This window comes from Rhinopithecus bieti, unplaced genomic scaffold (genome assembly GCF_001698545.2).
Source record: "Rhinopithecus bieti isolate Rb0 unplaced genomic scaffold, ASM169854v2 scaffold_44779, whole genome shotgun sequence".
NCBI lineage: Eukaryota > Metazoa > Chordata > Mammalia > Primates > Cercopithecidae > Rhinopithecus > Rhinopithecus bieti.
Window position 1 is genome coordinate 185,656 of NW_016817929.1, and position 25,360 is coordinate 211,015.

At 37.8% G+C, this 25,360-nt stretch overlaps 1 protein-coding gene across 1 annotated transcript in view; it reads right to left on the bottom strand.

Annotated features, from left to right (window-relative positions):
- Positions 1 to 6,350: 6,350 nt before the first annotated feature.
- ZNF624 (zinc finger protein 624) overlaps positions 6,351 to 25,360 on the bottom strand; it is a 46,565-nt gene continuing 27,555 nt past the window's right edge. The window contains exons 4-6 of the mRNA XM_017856494.1: positions 20,923 to 21,049; positions 19,842 to 19,937; positions 6,351 to 10,117 (exon numbers count right to left, since the gene is read on the bottom strand). Coding sequence (XP_017711983.1) covers positions 7,896 to 10,117; positions 19,842 to 19,937; positions 20,923 to 21,049 — 2,445 coding nt within the window. The 3' untranslated portion in view covers positions 6,351 to 7,895. The remainder of the gene's footprint in view (positions 10,118 to 19,841; positions 19,938 to 20,922; positions 21,050 to 25,360) is intronic.

A 25,360-nucleotide genomic window follows, 5' to 3' on the forward strand; every position in this document is an offset into this window, starting at 1 on the left:
AAAAATTAGCTGGTCATGGTGGCACACGCCCGTAATCCCAGCTATCCAGAGGCTGAGACACAAGAATCACTTGAACCTTGGTAGCAGAGGTTGCCGTGAGCTGAGATTGTGCCACTGCACTGCAGCCTGGGCGACAGAGTGAGACTCTGTCTCAAAATAATAATAATAATAATAATAATAATAATAATAATAATAAATAATATAGTGTGTTCTTTGGTCACATTGGAATTAAACTAAATATCTATAATAGATAAATAGAAAATCCACAAATGCTTTACAACCAATTAACATACTTCTAAATAGTCAAGGGTCAAGGTAGAAATGACAATGAAGATTAGAAAATATTTTTAACTGAATAAAATACAACATAATCCATGGACAGAAAAATTAACTCAAAATTGCATGTAGGACTAAACATAAAATACAAATCCATACAATTTCCAAAAGAAAACAGGAGAAAAAAACTTCAGGATCCTAGGGTAGGTAAAGATTGCTTAAATAGAACCAAAAATGTGTAACAAAAAATAATAAATAAATAAAAGAAATGACAAATTGATATCCATCCAAGTCCAAAACATCTGCTCTTCAAAAGACACCACTAGGAAAATTTAAAAGGAAGCTAAAGACTGAGAGAAGATATTCACAGTATGTATTTATAATAAAGGACTTGTATCTAAATAAAGAGCATTACAACTTAATAACAAGACCAATAACCTAATTCTTAAAATGAGCAAAATATTTAAACAGATACTTCACAATGGAGAGATATAAAGGCCATTAAGCACATGAAAAATGTTCAACACAATCGTCAGGGAAATGCAAAGCAAAATCACCTTGAATCACTGCTACATATATTAGAAAAGTTACAAAATAAAAAAAAACCTGGTCGGGCTTGGTGGCTCACACCTGTAATCTCAGCACTTTTTGGGAAGTCAAGGCGGGCGGATCATGAGGTCAGGAGATCGAGACCATCCTGGCTAACATGGTGAAACCCCATCTCTACTAAAAATACAAACAATTAGCAGGGTGTGGTGGCACACACCTGTAGTCCCAGCTACTTGGGAGGCTGAGGCAGAAGAATTGCTTGAACCCGGAAGGCAGAGGTTGCAGTGAGCCAAGATCTCGCCACTGCACTCCACTCCAGCCTGGGCGAAAGAGCGAGACTCGGTCTCAAACAACAACAACAACAACAACAACAAAACCTGACAATTCAGTTGGCAAGGCTGAAAGTACCTGAAACAATCATACATTGTTGGTGGGTTGTAAAATGGTACAAATTCTTTGGAAAACAACTGGCAGTTTCTTATAAAGTTTTACATATATTTATCTTATGAACTAGCAACTCCAAACCTAGAAATTGATGCAATATAAATGAAAAAAATATGTCTACACAAAAAGTTGCATATGACTGTTCGTAGCAGATTCATTCATCATAACCCTAAACTGGAAACAACTGCCCATCATTGAGTGAGTTAATCAACTGTGGTCATATATTAATATAAAGGTATGCTACTCAGCAATAAGAGAATGAAATACTGACACACACCAAATTAACGGATCTCAAAACTTTACGCTGAAAGAAGGCAGACACAGGAGAGTATGCTGTATCATTCCATTTATATGAAAGTCTAGAAAAGATAATTCTAATCTATACTGACAAAAAGTAGATTTATAGTTTCTTGGAGTCAGAGGTGGGAAGCATTGGCTGGGAAAGAATACAGGAAATTTTGGGGTTGATGAAAATGTTGTTTGATTGTGGTGGTGGCTATATAGGTGTATAAGTTTGCCAAAACTTATCCAAATGTAAAGTTAAACTGGGTACAAATTGTTATATATAATTTACGTCTCAATAAAGGTAATAAAAATCTATTTGATACAGCTAAATAGGTACTTTAAAGAAATGTATAGTGTTAAACACAAATATTAGCAAAAAAGAATTGTTGAACATTGCTTATCTAAGATTTCATTCCAAGAAGCTAGAAAAAAAAAACCAGTAAATCATACCCAAATAAAATACATAGAAGAAAATAAAGGAGCATAAATTAGTAAAAAAGAAATTAGCTCTATAAAAGTAGGTGGGTTTTCTTTTTTAAAAAATTAAATGTTAAGTCCTAGAAAACCTAATCAAGAAAACAGAAAGAGAGTACATAAATTACCAACACCAGAACTGAAGAAGGGAACATCACTTTAGATCCTAAAGATATTAAAAACAGAACAGATATTATAAACAAAATTAGATATTTTGGTGAAATTATATGGACATAATTTTTAAAAGAATTTACCAAAATGTACACGAGATAAAAAATCTGATTAATCCTATGTCTATCAAATCATTGAATACAGTTAAAATTTTTCCAACAAAAATTTTCCCAGGTGCTACTCTGGTAATTTTTACACACAAAATTATAGCAAATAACACCAAAACCAATAATACCAATCTTACACATCTTACCCACACTCTTCCAGAGGACCAAAAACAAACAAAAAACCAAAAGCAAAATAAAGGGAATTCTCAACTCATGTTATGAGTCCATAATTCTGATACAAAGTCAAACAAGGTTATTACAAGAAAGAAAACACAGAAGACAATATGGACATAGACACAAAATCCTATACAAAATTTTGACAAACTTAATTCAATAACATATTAAAAATACTACCCACAATGACCAAATTAAATCTATTCCAGGAATGCAAATTGCTTTAATAGCTAAAAGTCAATTTGTATAGATGAATCTTGAGGACATTATGCTAAGGGAAATAAGCCAGTTACCAAAGGACAAATACTGTATGATTCTACTTATACGAGGTATCTAGAGCAGTCAAATTCATAGAGACAGAAAGTAGGATGGTGGTTTCCAGGGTTTAGGGGGTGAAGTGGGGAATGGAGAGTCATTGTTTAATGGGTATTCAGTTTCAGCTTTCTAAGATGAAACAGATTCTGGAGATGGATAGTTGCACAATATGACTTAATAGCACTGAACTGCACACATAATAATGGCTAGGATTATAAATTTTATGTGTATTTTATGACAATTTTTAAATGTTTAAAATCAAACCACATAATTTAAACACATGAACAGAATGAAAAACTATAAGCATCTCAACAGTGGCAAAAAATGTATTTGATGAAATTCTACACCCATCCTGATAACAAACCTCAGAAAAGTAATTTGAGTGATAGAGACTATCTAAAATTTACACTTCAAGTCATACGAAATGGTAAAATGTTTTGTTTTCCTTTAGATTCTGGGAAAAAGGCAAGGATGTCTACAAATCCTATTTCTGGAGGTCCTAACCAGTGCAATAAAGCAAGAAAAAAGTGGTATAAAGATTATAAAGAATGATGTAAAACTGACTTTACCACAGATGACATACTGTGTACACAGAATGTCAAAAAGAATGAATAATTATAAATAAGTGAATTTAGCAAGGTCACTGGATATAAGATCAACTTTAAAAATCTATTCCATATATATATCATATATATATGATATATATGTATATGATATACCGTATACCTATATTGTGGCAACAATCAGAAAATGAAATTAAAATAATAGCATTTATAGCATCAACATCAAATATATAGTACTAATCTAACAAAACTCCTACAATTGAAAAAATACAGTAACTTCTATAATTGAAAAAATTGCAAAACATTGCAAAAATATAAAAATTGGTGAAATTTTGAGGTCAGTTCCGGAGGCGGGTGAATCACTTGAAGTCAGGAGTTCAAGACCAGCCTAGCCAACATGGGGAAATCCCATCTCTACTAAAAAAAAATACAAAAAATTAGCCAGGCGTGGTGGCAGGCACCTGGATTCCTAGCTACTCGGGAGTCTGAGGTTGCAGTGAGCCGAGATTGTGCCACTGCACTCCAGCCTGGGTGACAAAGCAAGCCTCCATCTCAAAATCAAAACAAAACAAAAGACAACCCCCCCAAATGTTTAAAGTATCTATATAAATGAAATGTTTTGGAATACTCATAAATGTCTCAGTATTCCTGTTCATACATTCATTTTTCCAGAATTAATCTATGTATCTGATGTAATGCCAACAAAATCCTAGCTTTTTGGTATGGGGCAATTGAAAAAAAAAATCATTCAACAATGTATATGAAAATGCCAAGGACCTAAAATAGTGACAATTTTGAACAAGAACAAAATTAGAACACATACAGTTGACCCGTGAGCACAGGTTTTAACTGTGTGGGACCACTTATACATGGGTTTACTTCTATCTCTGCCACCTGAGACAGCAAGACCAACCCCTCCTCTTCTTCCTCCACCTTAGCCTGCTCAACGTGAAGACGATGAGAATAAAGATCTTGACGATGATCCACTTCTACCTAACGAATAGTAAATATTATTTTCTCTTCCTTAGGATTTTCTTATTATTTTTTCTCTAGCTTACGTAAGAATACAGTACATAATACATATACAAAATGTGTTGACTGTTTATGTTATTGGTAAGGCTCCTAGTCAAATGTAGGTTATTAGTAGTTAATTTTTTGAGGTCAAAAGTTGTACAATGATACTTGATTGTGTGAGGGCTCAGTTCCCCAATCCCCGAATTGTTCAAAGGTCAACTGTACTATCAGTTTTCATTTAAAATACTTGGTATTGTTACAATAATAAACGCACAGAACAATGAAACAGAGTATAGTCCAAAAGACCCTAACATGCATGATCATCGGATTTATCATGAATGTTCAACTGCAAAACAAGGGAAAGAGGGAAAGACGGCCTTTTCAATAAATGTTGAACAAATTGCTTATTTGTATGAAAAATATTTTGACCTCTACTCCATACCACACATAAATATTAATTTCAGATGGATCATACGCATTAAATAGTAGATATGTGGAAGAGAATGTAGAAAAATATCTTTATGACCTTGAGTTAGGAAAATATTTCTTAAACTGGGCAAAAAAGCACTAATCAAAAGAAAAGTTATTCTTTATCAAAATTTAGAACTTCTGTTCATCAAAGGACATCATTTGGAGAGTGAAAAGGTAAGCTGCAGATGAGATATTTGTAATACAAACATCTAAAAAAAGTCCGTCTCCAGAATATATAAAGAATCCTACAAATGAGCAAATATCAGTTCCCACTAAAAATGGCAAAAGTCTTGAGGTACTTCTCAAAGAAGATATTTAAAAAGCCAACACATTTCGAAAGGGGGGCTCAACAGCATTATCCACTGAGGAAGTGCAAATTAAAGCCATAATGGAATAGCAGCATGCACAAGAGCCAGGCCCTGGGAGCTCAGGCTGCCACTGAAACTGCTCTCGTCAGGTTGGTGTGGGTCATCCCCAGCCCCTTACCCAATGGATACTTTTCAGTTCTTTTGTCATTTGAACTTGCTGACCATGTTCCTCTTCTTGAAGCGCTTCCCTCTAAGGCAGGAATGGGAGGAAGGGTTTAGATGTAGTGAGGATTTGGAGGCAGAATGGAGGGACCAACAGAGTTGGCATTATGCCATGTCAACTCTGTGACAGCAGAGCTTCTTAAAGGTCTGACTCTCAAACCTTTCACTCAGAAAGTGGCACATTAACTATCCTCAGTGAGGACCGGTCTCTTAGTAATAGTCAATAGGTTTCACTATTAAACCTCAATCAAAAATGGTCATTTTAGCCAGAATGTCAAACTGCTCATTCATGATGGAAGATAATTCACATCATTCATCCTTTACCTCCTTCCCGATGTTAAATACATATTTACCCTGGCATCGTGAAATAGGTATTTGATTTTCTTAGCCTCCCTGAAGTGTAACTCATCATGCCTTGTTCTTTTTGGATGTCAGGTCTTTGGTCTGTCAGGGCTTTCTGGTATTAGGGACACAACTTCTGCGTTCCCATTGTTACCCTAGGCCCCTCCTAGCAGAAGTATTTCATAGTGTTCCCAGAACTTCCAAGCCCTCACTTACAGACTTGGGAGTTATTGGCTATTTTCTCTCTCTACACTTCATCATGAAAAGTTCAAAGGCTTTACATAGCCTCTTCCATAAAGACACCTGCTGTTGCCACTATGACCTTTTCTTTGGTGGCATGCTGAAAGTGGAACTTCTTTCTGAGGCTTGTGGTCTTCTGGTCTACAGCCTGGGCAGAAGTTCCAGATATTCTTGGACACATTTTTCATCTATCTGGAATTTCTATCACCGCCTACAAAGGAAACTCAGTGGGTGGTAGGAATAAGGTGCTAAGTAACTTGTTTTGGAATTTAAGTAACATCAGAACCAACTTCCATGCTCTCAGATGCATGAGCACCTCTCCCCTTCATTGTACATCCAGCACTGAGGGTAGGTCCTGGCACACTGAAGGTGTCCAATAAATAAAATGCACAACAAAAAGATTTTTCCTTTTTATGTAAATATTACAGATTCATTGCAAAGAAAAAAATTAACTTAAGAACACAGAAAAGAAAGTAAAAAACAAACAAAAAATCTGATACTCCACTAAAACAGAAATAACCATCATAAATTTTTTGGAGACCATCCTTTCATTCATCTCTCTCATAAGTTCACATAAATACATAATATTACATATATAGTTTTATACCATACATGCAGCATTTACATTTTTCTGTTTTTATAGTCTCCCCTCCCCTTATTGCTACTTCTCCTTTTCTCACTCCCCTCAAGGTAATCAATATTAACAGCCTGGTGTATATTCTTCCATACCTGTCTCCATGTGCATCTAACCACACACACATAAATACAAAATAAATGGGTGTGATTATTTTAACAAAAATGATATATTGTATATAGACATTTGTTATAAAGCAATTATTTATCAATACTTTGTGGAAATACAGTGAAATCAGCTAGTATAGATATAGTTCATTTTTAAAATTACTCTCACACTGTTCCATAATAAGGATATGTCACAATTTATCTAACCATTTCCCTATTAATAGGCATTCATTTGTTTGCAGTTGGGGCTTTGCCCCCCCTACAAACAATACTTCAACAAACATGTTTATTTATATTCTTAGGCATTGGTGCTGCTTTTATTTCTATGAGACAGATCCCAAAGTGAGACTGCTGGGTCTAAGAGTATATATGTTTTAAACTCTTCAATATATATTGTTGGACTGCTGGTGGAAGTATGTTATATAACCTTTAGGTAATAGTACATGGTTTCCCAAACCCCAATAGCAAAAGATCTCTTAATTTCTGCCAAATCCATGAAGGGGAAGTTTAATCTCACTGAGTATTTCAATTTGCATTTCCCTGAGTGCTTCTGAGGTTCAAAATCTTTTCATAGGATAATGATCACCTACAGTTGCTCTCCTATGAAGAACCATCCAGTCCAGAGGAATTAAAGACTTAAGTGTAAAAAATAAAATCATAAAAATCTTAAAAACAAATTTAGGATACTATGTATAACCTGGGATTAAGGAGATCTCTTTTAAGTAAAATGAGTAAATAAAAAATCTAAAAAAGAAATGATATAAATATTTTCCTATAAAAATGTTGTGCCATTACTATAAAGTGTAAAGACAAATGCTAGATTAAGAAAACATCTGCTACATAATGACAAAGGATTAATATCTAAAATATATAAAAAGCACCTCCAGGTTTATAAGACAGATAAACGAATAGAAAAATAGGCGAATACATATATAGGCAATTAACTAATGGTAATTTGTTAAATGAGTAAAGTATGAAATCTGGATGAAGGCTTTCATTTGTTCATTATTTTCGTCTAGTGAGAGTTTCCTTATAACTTCTAAGATTTAATATTATTAAATGATTTCCCACATAATTGTTTATAGTTTCTCTATATACTTTCTGATGAATTCCTAATGAAGATTTTCCTATATTCATAAAATATAGTTTATAAGATTCATCTTGTGGAGTTGACATCTAGGTGAATGACTTATTGTTCTTTATATTAATTGACTTTCTCTCTGATGTATCCTTTGATGTACAGCAAGGCTTGAACTACTCCTGAAGGCTTTTCCACATTCATTACATTTATAGGGTTTTTCTCCAGTATGCATCCTCAAGTGTACAGTAAAGTCTGAGTTAGTTCTGAAGGCTTTTCCACATTCTTCACATTTATAGGGCCTCTCCCCAGTATGAATTCTCTGATGTAGGGTTAGCTGTGATAGAGTAATACAACCCTTTCCACATTCCTTACAGGTGTAGGGTTTTTCTCCAGTGTGTGTTCTCCAATGCACTGTAAGGTAAGAACCCCTCCTGAAGGCTTTTCCACAGACATCACACTTATAGGGCTTCTCTCCACTATGGATTTTCTGATGTTCTGTGACATGTACCATCTGGCTAAATGCTTTCCCACAGTCATTACATTTAAATGGTTTCTCTCCAGTATGTGTTCTTTGATGTGTATTAAAGCCTGAGTTACTTGTGAAAACCTTTCCACATTCATTACATTTATAGGGCTTCTCTCCAGTATGCCTTCGTTGGTGCACAGTAAGCTGTGATGTATTAGTGAAGGCTTTCTCACATTCATTACATTTATATGGTTTTTCCCCAGTATGGGTCCTCTGATGTACAATAAGGTATGATTTAGTCCTAAAGGACTTTCCACAGTCATAACATTTATAGGGTTTCACTCCAGTATGAATTTTCTGATGCTCCTTGAGATTTACCATTTTGGTGAAGGCCCTCTCACAGTCAGTACATTTATATGGTTTCTCTCCAGTGTGAATTCTCTGATGTACAGTTAAGTGTGATTTTATTCTGAAAGACTCCCCACATTCATTGCACAGGTAAGGTTTCTCTTCAGTATGAATACGCTGATGTATAATTAGAGAAGAAGAACGCATGAAGGCCTTTCCACATTCATTACATTTATAAGGTTTCTCTCCTGTATGCATTCTGTGGTGTACAGTAAGGCATGAATAATTAATGAATGCTTTCCCACATTCATTACATTTATAGGGCTTTTCTCCTGTGTGAATTCGCTGATGTTCTGTGAAATTTGCAATGCGGTTGAATGCTTTCCCACATTCATTACATTCATAGGGTTTTTCCCCAGTGTGAGTTCTTATATGTACGATAAGGCTTGAATTACTTCTATAGGCTTTTCCACATTCATTACATCTAAAAGGTTTCTCTCCAGTATGAATCCTCTGATGCACATTAAAAATTGTGGTGTTCTTAAAAGACTTCCCACACTCATTGCACTGATACGGTTTCTCTTCAGTGTGGGTCTTCTGATGTACACTAAGATATGACTTGTTCCTAAAGGCTTTCCCACAATCATCACATTTGTAGGGTTTCTCACCATTGTGAGTTTCCTGATGTCTTGCAAGCTTTGATTTATCACTAAAAGCTTTCCCGCATTCATTACATTTATAGGGTTTCTCTCCAGTTTGAATTCTCTGGTGCTGATTAAGACGGGCACACTGGCTAAAAGACTTCCCACACACATTACACTGATAAGGTTTCTCTTTAGTGTGAATTCTCTGATGTACCATAAGTGATGAGGAAGCAATGAAGGCCTTTCCACATTCATTACATTTATAGGGTTTTTCTCCAGTGTGGATTTTTTTGTGCTGACTGAGATATGAAGCCTGGCTGAATGTTTTCCCACATTCATTACATTCGTAAGGTTTTTCTTTAGTATGAGTTCTTTGATGTTGAATGAGCAATGACCTATAACGAAAGGCCTTTTCGCATGTACCACATTTGTAGGGTTTTTCCTTATTATTGGATTTTTTCCCCAAAGTAAGTTCTGAAGTCTGCTTTATGGCTTTGCTGCCTTTCATCTCCTTGCAAATTATCTTCCCCAAACGGGAATCTGTAATCAAATTTAAATTCTCCGTGAAATTTTCCTCTTGTGTCTGGCATCTGCTGTGAAGCCCTTCAGTGGCAATGTCTGGTTCTGGAATAAGAATAGATTCAAATCTAAAGCCTCTTTGACTAGTGGGAGTCTTCTTGAGTGGAATTATTCTTTGACTCAAATGATTCTCCTGATTATTTTGTGATCTCAATATCCTATCATTCCATTTCCATAACCCTTCCACTCTGGAGTCCCACAGACCATTCTCCGTAAGTTTCTCTACTACGGCCTCCTGTGATAAATCTTCAGAAGTATCCTTTGTTTGTGTAGCATTCTTGGTTGCACGTTTGGGCTCAATGTCTGGGGTAAAAAAGAGAAAAAGCAAGTAATTCCTTTTCTAAGCTGGAGCAATCTCACTAAACAGAACAATAAAAGTAATAAATATATGGATAATGAATATATAGTTTTAATTGCTTTCACACTGACTTGTTTTCTAGTGAGAAGAAGGTAGGGTTAAGGGAGGCTGGTTTAGCAAAAACTAAAGTAGCAAATTCACTGAAACTTTCCTGTTAAAAAAGTCCATTCAGCTGGGCACAGTGGCTCATGCCTATAATCTCAGCACTTTGGGAGGCCAAGGTGAGAGAATTGCTTGAGCTCAGGAGTTCGAGACCAGTCTGGGCAATATAGCAAAACACTGTCTCTACCAAAAAAATACAAAAATTAGCCAGGCATGATGGTGTGCACCTGTAGTCCCAGTCACTTGTGACGCTGAGGTGGGAGGATTGCTTGATTCCAGGAGGTGGAGGTTGCGGTGAGCCAAGATTGTGTCACTACACTTTACCCTAGGTGACAGAGCAAGACTGTCTCAAAAAAAAAAAAAAAAAAAAAAAGTGTTGCAGGAAGTCAGGAAGTTAGGGACCTCTAACGGAGGGACTGACTGAAGCCCTGGCAGAAGAACATAAATTGTGAAGATTTCATGGACATTTATCACTTCCCCAACCAATACTTTTGTGATTTCCTATGCCTGTCTTTACTTTAATCTCTCAATCCCACCATCTTCGTAAGCTGAGGATGAATGTTGCCTCAGGACCTTGTGATGATTGTGTTAACTGCACAAATTGTTTACAGAGCATGTGTGTTTGAACAATATCAAATCTAGGCACCTTGAAAACAGGATAAGAGCAATTTTCAAGGAACAAGGGAGATAACCTTAAAGTCTGGCTGCCTGTAGGCTGGGCAGGACAGAGCCATATTTCTCTTATTACTGAAAACAGGTAAGAGCAGTATCACTGAATTCTTTCCCCAGTAAGGAATATTAATAATTAACAGCCCTGGGAAAGGAATACACTCCCAGGGAAGGCCTCTGAAATGGCCTCTCTGGGAGTGTCTGCCTTTATGCAGATGTAGATAGGGATGAAACATGCCCTAGTCTCCTGCAGCACCCCTGGCTTGCTAGGATGAAGAAATTCCAGCCTGGCAAATTCTAGTCAGACCGGTTCTCTGCTCTTGAACCCTGTTAAAATGTTTATCAATGACAATGCGTACACAGTGGGACACAGAAGTTCATTAGTGATTCTAGTTTCGCCCTGACCTTGTGATCTCACCCTGACCTCCTGCCTTGTGATCTTTTGTTGCTCTTAAAGCATGTGATCTCTGTGACCCACACCCTATTCGTACACTCCCTCCCCTTTTGAAAATCACTAATAAAAACTTGCTCGTTTTGCAGCTTAGGGAGCATCACGGAACCTGCTGACATGTGATGTCTCCCCCAGACACCCAGCTTTAAAATTTCTCTCTTTTGTACTCTTTCCCTTTATTTCTCAGACTGGCCGACACTTAAAGAAATAGAAAAGAATCCATGTCAAATTATCAGGGGCAGTTTCCCCCAATAAAAAAGTCCATTTGTGGTTTAGAGCCAACTATTTTAGATGGTATTCTTCAACTTTTGACAACCTCAAACACTGTCATACTCTCCTGCTTTCTATTTACTCCACAAACCAGACATTAGTCCCCAACCATACTTTCTACTTGTTCTTTTTTTTTTTTTGAGACAGAGTCTTGCTGTGTCACCCAGGCTAGAGTGCAATGGTGCGATCTCAGCTCACTGCAACCTCCGCCTCCTGGTTTCAAGCAATTCTCCTGTCTCAGCCTCCTGAGTAGGTGGGACAACAGGCATGTGTCACCACACCCAGCTAATTTTTGTATTTTTAGTAAAGATGGGGTTTCGTCATGTTGGCCAGGCTGGTCTTGAACTGCTGACCTCAGGTGATCCACCCACCTCAGCCTCCCAAAGTGCTGGGATTACAGGCATGAGCCACCATGCTTGGCCTCTATTTGTTCTCATTCTTGATTGACTAGCTTTGTTGTGAGGGGTTTCTCAAATTTCATTGGCAGAATAGTTTATTCAAGTCTTTGTATATACCTTTTAATAAAACTTTTATGGAAAAAAACACTTTGATTTTCAAAAAGAGCTAAACAACAAACTAATCAAAAGTTAATATTTATACTTACTATTTCATATATGATAATTATTATTTAATTAAGGGTAGATTTAACAACATTTTATGGCCCTAAGAACTTTTCTGATAGTTTGTCAAAACTTCACTAAAATTACACTGTGGGATACTGGTCTTACAACGTGTTTGTGTATGCAATTTAATATTTTATTTTAAGACACTTTAATGCTTTTAAAACTTCTAATTCATTTTAGGTAATTATGCCTCAATGTTTAAATATAAGTTCAATAAAAACTCTTGCTGATGGTAGAATGGTTTTATGACCTTTTTTTTTTTTTTTTTTTTTTTTTTTTTGAGGCAGTGTCTCACTCTGTTGCCCAGGCTGGAATACAGTGGCACGATCTCAGTTCACTGCAACCTCCACCTCCTGGGTTCAAGCGATTCCTGTGCTTCAGCTTCTGAAGCAGTTGGAATTACAGGCATGCACCATCACACCCAGCTAATTTTTCTTATTTTTAGTAGAGAAAGTATTTTGCTATGTTGGCCAGGATGGTCTCCAACTCCTGGCCTCAAGTGATCCACCCTCCTCGGCCTTCCAAAGTGCTGGGGTTACAGATGTGAGCCATTGTGCCCAGCCAATTTTATGATTTTAAAACTCATTTTTAAGCAGTATGATTTGTCTACATTATTTTACTTTTATAACATTTAAATTAATATTTTGTCATGCTGTTGCTATTTATCACTCTTACTTTTAAATAGTTTTAATTAGTTTGAGCATACTTTTGCTGTCGTAGGATATTATATTGCCAATATCTGATAAAAGAAAACAAAACTTTTGCTGTCAGAAAAAAAGCTATAAGGCTGGGTGTGGTGGCTCATGCCTGTAATCCCAGCACTTTGGGAGGCTGAGGCAGGAAGACTGCTTGAGCCCAGGAGTTTAAGACCAGCTTGGGCAACACAGTGAGACCCCATCTCTACAAGAAATTAAAAATGAGCTGGGCATGGTGGCACACACTTGTAGTCCTAAATATTTGGAGGGCTAAAGCTGGAGGATCCCCGAAGCCCAGGAGGTTGAAGCTAAAGTGAGCTATGATCTACACTGCGCTACAGCCTGGGTGACAAAGTGAAACCCTGTCTCAAATAAATAAATAAAATAAATAAAAGAAGGCCGGGCATGGTGGCTCACTCCTGTAAGCCCAGCACTTTGGGAGGCCAAGGAGGGCGGATCACCTGAGGTCAGGAGTTTCAGACCGGCCTGGCCAACATGGTGAAACCTCACCTCAACACAAAAATTAGCTGGGTGTGGTGGTGGCACATGCTTGTAATCCCCGCTACTCGGGAGGCTGAGGAAGGAAAATTGCTTGAACCCAGGAGGCGGAGGTTGTAGTGAGCCGGGATTGCACCATTGCACCTGGGCGACAGAGCGACACTCCATCTCAAATAAATAAATAAAATAAAAGAAGAAGAAAAGCTATAGAAAACATCTGTAGCACCAATTTGGAATTCAGAAACTAACAATAAATGTAAAAGGCCAAAAGAATATGAAGTTGGAAAGCAGAAAAATGATGAAAAACTTGCAAACATTAGAAAAGAAGAAGAGACATCCAGGATAGGGTGAAAAGGTCTATCACAGATGTAACCAGAGTCCTAGAAGGTTAAAAAGAGAAGTGAGAGAGAATGGACAGAAGCTAAGTCAAAGAAATAATGTATTAGAATTTTCCACAACAGATTAAAAAAAAATCAAGTCACAAATCATAGAAGCCAAATGAATCTTCAGCATGAGAAATATGAAGAAAACTAAAGTACACAGTAGTAAAACCATTGAAAACTAAACTCTTAAAAGCAGCCAAAAAAAGAGAGACAGGGCCAGGAACGGTGGCTTACGCCTGTAATCCCAGCACTTTGGGAGGCCAAGGTGGGCGGATCACCTGAGGTCAGGAGTGCGAGACCAGCCTGGCCAATACAGTGAGACCCTGTCTCTACCAAAAATACAACAATTAGCTGAGCGTGGTGGTGGGTGCCTGTAGTCCCAGCTACTCAGGAGGCTGAGGCAGGAGAATCACTTGAACCTGGGAGGCAGAGTTTGCGTGAGCTGAGATCACGCCACTGCACTCCAGCCTGAGCGACAGAGCATGACTCCATCTCAAAAAAAAAAAAAAAAAAAAAAAAAAAAAAAAAAAAATCTTTTTTTTTTTTTTTTTTTTTTTTTAAAAAAAAAACAGAGTCTTGCTCTGTCGCCCAGGTTGGAGTGCAGTGGATAGGATTACAGGTGTGTGCTACAACGCCCGGCTAATTTTTGTATTTTTAGTAGAGATGGGATTTTGCCATGTTTCCCAGGCTCGTCTTGAACACCTGACCCCAAGTGATCCACCCACCTCGGCCTCCCAACACCTGATCAAAGACAGATGTCCTTTAACAAGCAACAATTAGATCAGAGGTTACAAATTATAACCAATTTGGCCCACCATCTATTTCTGTATAGCCAGCAAGATAAGAATGATTTTTTATATTTTATTTATTTATTTATTTACTTACTTATTTTGAGACTGAGTCTTACTCTGTCACCCCGGCTGGAGTGCAGTGGGCAATCTCAGCTCACTGCAACCTCCGCCTCCTGGGTTCAAGTGATTCTTGTGCCTCTGCCTTCTGAGTAGCTGGGATTACAGGGCAGTGCCACCATGCCTAGCTAAACTTTGTATTTTTAGTAGAGACGGAGTTTCACCATGTTGCTCAGGCTGGTCTCAAACTCCTGGCCTCAAGTGATCTGCCTGCCTTGGCCTCCCAAAGTGCTGGGATTACAAGCATGAGCCATCACGCCTGGCTAAATTTTACATTTAAAGTGGTTGAAAAATATAGGAAAAGAATGATATTGTGACACATTAAAAATGCATGAAATTCAAATTTCAGAGTCCATAAGTGAAGTTTTAGTGGAGCACAACCACACTACTTGGTTAATGTGTTGCCTGTGGATTCCTTGGTGCTAAAATGGCAGAGTGGAGTAGTTGCAGCAGAGAGTCCTTATGATCCAACAAAGCCGAAAATGTTGCTGCCTTGCCTTTTATATAAAAGTTTAGACAGATGGTTCACTTCTCAACAGGTTCTACATAAGACAGAAAACAATAAATGATACCTTTGAAATGCTGAAAGAATGTAACTGCCAATCTAAAATTCCAAGCTTACCAAAAGTATCTTCCCAAAATGAAGGTCAAATGAAAATATTTTTAGAAAAAAAAGAGAAGAGGCTAGGCATGGTGGCTAACGCCTGTAATCCCAGCACTTTGGGAGGCCGAAGCGGGCAGATCTCATGAGGCTAGGAGTTCGAGACTGGCCTGACCAACATGGAGAAACCCCGTCTCTACTAAAAATACAAAATTAGCCTGGCATGGTGGCATATGCTTGCAATCCCAGCTACTCGGGAAGCTGAGGAAGGAGAATCGCTTCAACCTGGGAGATGGAGGTTGTAGTGAGCCAAGATTGTGCACTGCACTCCAGCCTGGGCAACAAGAGCAAAACTCCATCTCAAAGGAAAAAAAAAAAAAAGAAAAACAAGAGAGAATATGGCACAAGTATATCTGAGTAAAAGGAAATATTAAAGAGTGTTTTTTAGGCAGAAGAAAAATAATCTCAGATACAAGCTCAGCATTGAAAAAAACAAAGAGAAAGGAAAGGCAAAAATGTGAGTAAGTTTAAATGAACATTGACTGCATAAAGCATAATAATAATATTTTACATGATTCGACATATATAGAATTAAAATATATAATTTCAATAACATATGTGAGGTTAAATGGAATAAGCTGTTCTAAGATCCTTTTATTGCTTGGGAAGAGGGAAAAACCTATATATAACTATTGAATCACGGATGTAGCTTTTCATCTCAGGGTTAATCACTGAACAAATAATTTAAAATGTTATGATTACCAAGTGATCAGAGAGGGCAAACAGAACAACAAAAGGTGATAAATCTAAAGAAAGGCATGAATGGAAAGAAAAAGAATACAGAATGGGCAAAATGCTTTCACAGTTAAATGTAAATGTACTATGTATAAATAGACTGAACACTCCAAAAGACAGGAACTGTCAGATTGGTTAAAATATTAACAATAGGCCAGGCGCAGTGGCTCACGCCTGTAATCCCGGTACTTTGGGAAGCCAAGGTGGGTGGATCACTTGGGGTCAAGAGATCGAGACCAACCTGGCCAACATGGTAAAACCCCGTCTCTACCAAAAATACAAAAGTTAGCTGGACGTGGTGGCAGATGCCTGTAATCCCAGCTACTTGGGAGGCTGAGGCAGGAGAATCGCTTGAACCCAGGAGGCAGAGTTTGCGGTGAGCCGAGATTGCGCCATTGCACTCCAGCTTGGGCAACAAGAGCGAAACTGAGTCTCAAAAAAAAAAAAAAAAATTAATAACATACTACTTATAAAATAAAGACAAACAGTACAAGAATGCACAGAAGGTGAAAGTGAGCAGATGAAAAAAGATATACCATACAAACAACAACCAAAAGAAAGATGCTGTAGTAATATTAACATCAGACAAAACAGACTTTAAGGCAAAAACCATTAAGAAATGAGATACTTCATAATGACAAAAGCCAATTTACCACAAAGATAACAATTATAACTTTGTATTTACATAATAACACAGCTTCAAATACAGAAAAAAAAAATTAAATGAACGAAATTGGAAACAAATGTACAGTCTCGCTAGCAGACTTTAAAAAATCTTTCTCAACTGATAGAGTAAGCTGTAAGTACAGATTTTAACAATGTAATTAACAAACTTAATCTCCTGACACATCTAGAAATTACACTTAATAAGTATAGGCTATACATTTTTTTCAAGAGCACGAAATGCTTACAAAATTCTGCAAAGACTGACATAATTCAGAGCATCTTGTCTGACCATAATAGAATTAAAGTTAACAAGATTGCTAGAAAATTCCCAAATGGCATAAAATTAAGAAAACATTTAAAATAACTGAAGGATAAAAGATATCACAATAGAAATATAAAATATTTTCCACTCAAAAATTATGAAGATGCTACATAAAAAAGTGTGATACAGTTCTGATAGCCCTAAACAATTAGAAAAGAACAGCTGAAAATCAATGATATAAGTATCTAATTCAAGAGGTTAGAAAAGATCCACAAATTAAGCTCTAAGAATGTAATAAAATAATAAAGAACAGAAAGTAACAAAACTCAAACATACAAAAAAAGGACTAAAAACAGTACTGTTTTTAAAAGCCAAGTAATGTCATGCATGGTGGCTCACATCTGAAATCCCAGCAATTTGGGAGGCCGAGGTGGGAGGACAGCTTGAGCCCAGGAGTTCGAGAACATCTTGGTCAACATAGTGAGACCCCTCTACAAAACATAAAAATCTTAGGTGATGGTGTGTGCCTCTAATCCCAGCTATGTAGGAGGATGAGGCAGGAGAATCACTTGAGCCCAGGAGTTCAAGGCTGCAGTGAGCTATGATCATGCCACTGCATTCCAGCCTGGGTGACAGAATCAGACCTTGTCTCAAAGAAAAAAAAAAGTCAAGTAAGACTGATAAACTCTAGCAAGACTGAGTAAGATAAAGAAAACACAAAAAACCAGTATCAGGAATAAGAAGTGGCACATCACTTCAGATCCGTATAAACATTTAAATGATAAGGAGAGGATAGTATGCCAATAAATTTAAAAATTAAACAGAACAATCCCTAAATATAATTTGCTAAACTAAAACAAAAAGAAATAGGAAATATGAACAGTCCTAAGTACTGAAGGTATACGAACTATAATTAAACACTTTTCCCAATAAAAGCTTCAGGCCAAGATGGCTTCCCTGGGGAATTCCACTACCATAAAAAATAACTTTCCCTCTCTCACAACTTTTTCTTCCCTCACCATAAGCTGATGATCTTGCCTCACATTTTAGAAAATATGGCAGCTATCATAATAGCGGCCTCAATCTTCCTGCCCTCAACTGACCTGCAGGTGCACCCAACTTCTCCACCTTTCTCAGTATTACAACACAGGAGGTGAAATCCCCCTTTCCATTCTAGATTTTATCTCCTTTAACCCTGTCAAACACTTTAGTCCTTCATCTTTGTCTTGCAACATCAATGTCGCTCTCTCCATTAAGGCGATCCTATCAGCACTCAAACATGTCATAGCAGCTCCCATCTCAAAAATAAAACAAGTGTTTTTTCTTAACTCCATTCTTTCCTTTAGCCACTGCTCCATTTCTCTCTCCCTCTTCACAGGGGAAAAAAAAGTCCCTTTCTAAAAAGTTATCTAAAACTATCTCTAATGTCTACTTTTCACTCAATCTTTTAAGCATAAATAATATCTGATATATAAAAATATGTAATGCATGTGTGGGTTGTTCATGGTATCATAATAAAATGAATCAGAATCTATTTATTTCTTTCCATCTCCACTACCGTCACCCAAAGTTCCTCTCATCTCCTGGATAGACTATTGTAACAACCTTTTAACTTACTGCCTGTTTTATGCCTCAAGTTCAATCTCTATAAACAGGGTTATTTTCTAAAAACCCTGCAGTAAAATCTCTCCATGCTTTGGAACTCACTTAGATCATCTACAAAGCCCTGCACAGGCAGGCTCCTACATCTCTAATCTTATTCTGTACCAGTTTCCGCTCACTTTAGTCACAGCAGCTTCCTTTTGATTTCCAGAACACATGGCCTTCTTTGCTGTATCAGATCCTTTGCATTGTTGTTCCCTAGCCTGGAATACTTCCCTTTTCCTCTTCCCCTCTCTGGCTGCTTCTTCTGACCCTTCAGGTCTCAGCTCAAATGTCACCTCTTCAGAAGCTCCCCTGACTACCCTGTTTGAAGCAGGTGTCCTCATCCCACCCCAGTTACTCTTTCTTATCCTCCAATTTGTCTCATAGCTGGGAGGTATGGCAACCACCATTTAGTTTGTTTTTATTTATTTGCCAAATTTCTGTTTCTCAAAATTTAATCTTCATGAAGGCGGGGACCTGGTCCATTTTATTAGGTTCTGTAGCCCTTGTACCTAAGCCAGTTCACAGCATATAGATGTATAATATTGATTAAAAACATCAATACCATATTTTGATTCTCAACTGATTTCTTGTTTGTATTCTCAATTAGTTAAGAACCTGGAGGACAGGTGGTGGGTTCCTGCAAAGTTTCCGCAGCCTTGCAGGTGAAGAAAACTAAATAATGAGTAAATAAGTTTGCCTTAAGAGAAATCAGTGGGGACCCTTATGAAAGCATTTTCAGGTAAATGAAGGAAGAAATGTCAGATAATGGTGAAACAAATGAGAAACATAAAGTTAACTGGAGAAGACAGACCTGAAAGGGATATTTTGTGTATGTCTGAATGAAGAATAAAATAATAATTATGAAAAGCATGTCCCTAGGAAAGCAGAATAGGATGAGATGGTTCCCAAAAGTGGAGGACAGAGAGAGAGGATAAGAGAAGATGGGGGTGAGAGAGACAGGCAGCGAGATGGGGGATCTCTTCCTCTGAGACAGCTTTGAACAAATATATCTCTAAAATTTTTTCAGATGTTGTGTTGAACATCCCCCATAGTCTGTTACTTCAAATAAATCCCATCTTCTTGGTTCTGTTTGACTCACCAGGATAGGGAATTCTTGAAATTCCTCTCATTGTCACCCATGGTCCTTTCCCATTCTCCAAATGAGATATCATGTCTGGTTTGGAAACTGCAAGCCCTGTCCAGAGAAAAATAAATAGGATTTGATTGGAGCCATGAGCAAGAACTCCTGCCAAATTCAGTCTCAGTTCTTAATCTTCCGTGCAGAATGACCATTACAGGAAGTTCTAGAGCCGCACTGTCCAATACAGTTGCCAGTTGTCACATATGGCTATTTAAATTTGAATTTAAATTAAATAAAATTAAGTAAAATCTAAAATTCAGTTCTTCAGATGGACTAGCCAAATTTCAAGTGCTCAAAAGGCACAAGTGAGGCTGGGCGCGGTGGTTCATGCCTGTAATCCCAGCACTTTGGGAAGCCGAGGCGGGCGTATCACGAGGTCAGGAGATTGAGACCATCCTGTCTAACATGGTGAAATCTCATCTCTACTAAAAATGCAAAAAATTAGCCAGGCATGGCGGCGGGCGCCTGTAGTCCCAGCTACTTGGGAGGCTGAGGCAGGAGAATGGCGTGAACCCGGGAGGCGGAGCTTGCAGTAAGCTGAGATCTCGCCACTGCACTCCAGCCTGGGCGACTGAGTGAGACTCCGTCTCAAAAAAAAAAAAAAAGGCACAAGTGACTAGTACCTGCCATATTGTACAGTGATGTTTTAGACAATTACAAAGACATCCCAAAGGAGCTCAACACTATAATTCTGGTTTGGTGGGATAACAGATTATGGGAATAATCTAGTGAGTTTAGAAAGAAATCGAATACATTTGTTTCTTTCTTCTAGAGGTACTGATAGCTTCCATTTAAGGAAGTGACTAGAAAATACTTCAGTCCAAAATCTGTGGGGTTGTCAACAATCTCCAAGATTCCAGAGAAGTATGTTTCTTACTCTACAATGGGCAGATCATGTAGTTAAGAGTGAGGAACAGCATAACCCAACAATGTGCCCCTAAGATCAAGTACTTCAGTTAAATACTTTAGAGGCCTTTTATCTTTGGCAAACCCGGTCAAATGGACAGATCAATCAACACAGAAGAGAAGTTATCCTTACCCAGGGAGACCAGATTCCTGTAATTCTCTAGCATCACATCCTTGTGCAGGTTCCTCTGTGTAGGGTCCATCAATCTCCACTCCTCCAATGTGAAGTCTATAGCTACATCCTTAAATGTCACTGATTCCTAAAACAATTACACTGTGATCATTTAGAGACTATACAATTAGACTTGTTAGGCAGAATTATACATAAAAAACTGGGGAAGAGCCCCAGAAACCAGAATCACCAAATGATTATGTAGGTCAACCAGTTCATCCCTTAGAGGATGTATAAATCTCTCCAGTGACAAGAACTTGAAACCATAATATGCTGCCTATATAATCTTCAGAGTTTCATCTGATAGCAGAATTTCTTTTCAGACCAAGTCTGGCTTCCTATAAATTATAAATATTGGCTCCACTATATTATCTGGAGTCAAACAGCATGGTTTCCTCCTTCCCTAGAAAGTATTTAAAATATTTGATAACAGCGAGCAGTTTCTACCCAAATCATCTTTCTTCCTTAAAATCCTGGCTTATCTAAAATATCAATTTTCTTTCAGTTCTAATCTATAGACTATGACTTACTAAAAGATATATTTTATCATTTGCATTATGGATATAGATTACTATAAGCTTTCTCTTTGAAAAAGAAAAATAAAAAATCAAGGAACTTTGGGGAAGTTCTTTGGTCAGGATATGTACACATATTAAAAAATGGAAGACTAGGCCATAAACACTTTTAATGGTTACCTATTGGAGAAAAGAGGGAGTAGAGAGGACTGGAATGAAGGCTAGACTCCTTTGGCTATTTGTTTTGTAGATTTGACTTTTGGACCATTTAAATACTTTATATTATAAATAAAATAAAATTTAAAAAAAAATCCCTAAAATTAAGAGTAACATGAAACCAGGTGGTAGCTATTTATTAGAGAGGAACTATTTTGAGTGATTTTAATAGAGTAATTTTCTGTATATACCTCACAAGATACACCCTGAGAAAATAACTGCAAAATAAAACAAAACCAAAATATTTTCAGTAAATAATCATATTAATTACAGTGACAGACATGCTATTATGTAACTGTTGTGTGTGTAGTGCTGGATAAAGCAAATCAGCCTACTGATGCCATTGAGAACTAATACATTTGGCATGGGAGAAAGAAGACAGTAATGTAATATTGATAAGATTAGGTTAAAAATTCCATAGTTATGAATCTGAATAGGAAGTATCACTAGAGATTCATGAAGCATTTTAAGGGGAAAAAAAAATTTCCTAGCTTCAGCCACTGAAAAGGCCCAGAAACCATAACTAATAAGATGGCACTATGCAAACCAGACTGTAGGCTCTAAATATTACTTCCGCCTAAAAGGAACCAGGGCCTAGAACACCCTGACACATCAAAAAGCAAGGAAACTATCAAAGACTACTAGGGTCATATCTAAGACACAGGAAACAACTTGAAGAGGCTTCCACTGGCGAATGATGTGACAATTTGAGCATCAATAAGGATAATAATTGCAATGGATTTCAAAAATAGCTAATACAGTTATATTCATGATACATTATTTTAAAAATCTCATCTATCATTTTGGAGAATACCTGGAAACCGGTAAGTAAAGAGAAAGAATCAAACTTTCATCCTTTCTTACCTATGCAAAGTATACATAGTTTGTATTATAATCAAACATAATTAAGTAGTTGATGAGGGAAGGTTTCTCTTTACGGAAGTACTCTAGCTAACAAATGAAGAAGGAACAAAAGAGTTAGAACATCACAATTTGCAACTTCTAATGAATTAAGGAATCATCAGCAGCTGCTAACATAAAAGAAAGGCCTCAGTTTGATAGTGTACCTCTTCTGGTGGTGTGTACCAGCAATATGAAATGACATTGCTGAAAATATTTTAAGAAATCAAAATCTCAGCTGGGTACAGTAACTCACATCTGTAATCCCAGCACTTTGTGAGGCCAAGACAGGAGGGTCATTTGAGCCCAGGAGTTCAAGACCAGTCTAGGCAACACAGGAAGATCCCATCTCCACAAAAAATAAAATAGAATAAATTAGCTGGACGTGGTGGTGCGTGCCTGTGGTCCCGACTACTTGGGAGGCTTATGTGGGAGGAGCCCTTGAGCCCAGGAGGTCAACAGAGTGAGACCCTGTTTAAAAAAAAAAAAAACAAACAAAAAAACATCAAACTCTGAATCTGATCAAGGATCTAACTAACAATTTAAAGGCAATACAGATGGGGCAGAGGGGCATGTTAAATAATTCCATGGGGATGTAATCAGTAAAATCCATATCTTGTGAAATTCTAAATTAATGCTGTCCAATAAAAATATAAAGCAAGCCATATAGGTGATTTTATATTTTCTAGTAGCCGCATTAAAAACAAAAAGAAACAAGTAAAATTAGTTTTAATAATGTTTTATTTAATCCAAATATATAAAATGTTATTTCAAAATGCATCAATATAAAACCTCTTAATGAGATAGTTTACGTTATCTTATCATACTGTCTTTGAAATCTGGTGTGTGTTTTAAATTGAGATACCATCTCAATTCGGACTAGTCATGTTTCAGGTGGTCCACTGTCACATGTGGCTAGTGGCTTCTGTATTAGACAACATAGCTCTAAAGTACCAATAACCTGGTTTCTTTAATAAACAGTTACAAAGCAGTAAAAGAAAGAGGGGAAACTTCTACATTAAAAGTGACCTAAGAGGCATATTAACCTGTTGGGAGCAAGTCCCCCAAAATCTGGCCATAAACTGGCCCCAAAACTGGCCATAAACAAAATCTCTGCAGCACTGTAACATGTTCATAATGGCCCTAATGCCCACGCTGCCTTGCCCAACCTATTCCTTTAATTCAGACCATCCCTTCATTTCCCATAAGGGATACTTTTAGTTAATTTAATATCTGTAGAAACAACACTAATGACTGGTTTGCTGTTAATCAATATGTGGGTAAATCTCTGTTCGGGGGTCTCAGCTCTGAAGGCTGAGACCCCTGATTTCCCACTTCACACCTCTATATTTCTGTGTGTGTGTCTTTAATTCCTCTAGCTCTGCTGAGTTAGGGTCTCTCTGACCAAACTGGTCTGGGCAAGTGGCGTCCACTCGTGGGGGCTTGAATCCAGGTCAAAGGGTTGCTGGAGCGATGGTTGGAATGGAAAAACTAAGCTGGAGGACACCCGAGTACTTCTTTTTTTTTTTTTGAGACGAAGTCTCACTCTGTCGCCTGGCCTGGAGTGCAGTGGCCGGATCTCAGCTCACTGCAAGCTCCGCCTCCCGGGTTTACGCCATTCTCCTGCCTCAGCCTCCCAAGTAGCTGGGACTACAGGCGCCAGCCACCTCGCCTGGCTAGCTTTTGTATTTTTTAGTAGAGACGGGGTTTCACCGTGTTAGCCGGGATGGTCTCGAACTCCTGACCTTGTGATTCGCCCGTCTCGGCCTCCCAAAGTGCTGGGATTACAGGCTTGAGCCACCGCGCCTGGCCCCGAGTACTCTTAAAGCAATCCCCGTGGTGAGTAAGAAGGGGAGCTCAGAAGCGTCAGGGTAACAATGGGACAAGTGTGGGGTCTGGTTCGTTTCACGTTGGAACTTTTTCACACTGATGATGAGGAGGAAGGAGAGTATGGTGAAGTAACAGAAGAGGTTACAGAGCATGTTTATTTGCCAGTTAAAGCTAAAGCAGCAAAGGAGGGAGAGGTTCATCCCTACCCTTCTGCACCCCTTCAATATTATTTTGAAGAAAAAGACCCTCCAGATCTTTCTTTTCTGGAGGACACTGGGTGAAAAGTAGTTGCCCCAGTGACTGTTTGAGCAGCACCTCGAGCAACTGCTCTTAGTTCTATTCAGGCAAGAATTCAGCAAGCTAGACGAGAGGGTGATTTAGAGGCTTGGCAATTCCCTGTTAGAATACACCCCCCAGATCAACAGGGAAATATTACAGTTACATTTGAGCCTTTTCCTTTTAAATTACTCAAAGAATTTAAATAAGCTATAAATCATTATGGACCAGGTTCTCCTTTTGTATTGGGGCTGTTAAAGAATGTTGCTATTTCCAGTCAGATGATACCTACTGACTGGGATGCTCTTACTTGAGCTTGTCTAACTCCTGCTCAGTTCTTACAATGTAAAACTTGGTACACAAATGAAGCTTACATTCAGGCTGCTCACAATGCCCAGGTCCAACCTCAAATTAATATAACTGCAGACCAACTTTTGGGGGTTGGCGGCTGGGCTGGTTTAGATGCACAACTGGTCATGCAGGATGATGCCACAGAACAGCTTAGCAGAGTGTGCGCATTAGAGCTTGGGAAAAAATCACTTCAGGTGGAGAACAATACCACTTCCTTTAGTGCTATAAAACAGGGAACAGGGACCAAGAGAACTATACGTTGATTTCACAGCTCAGTTACAGGAGTCTCTTAAAAAGATGATTGCAGATTT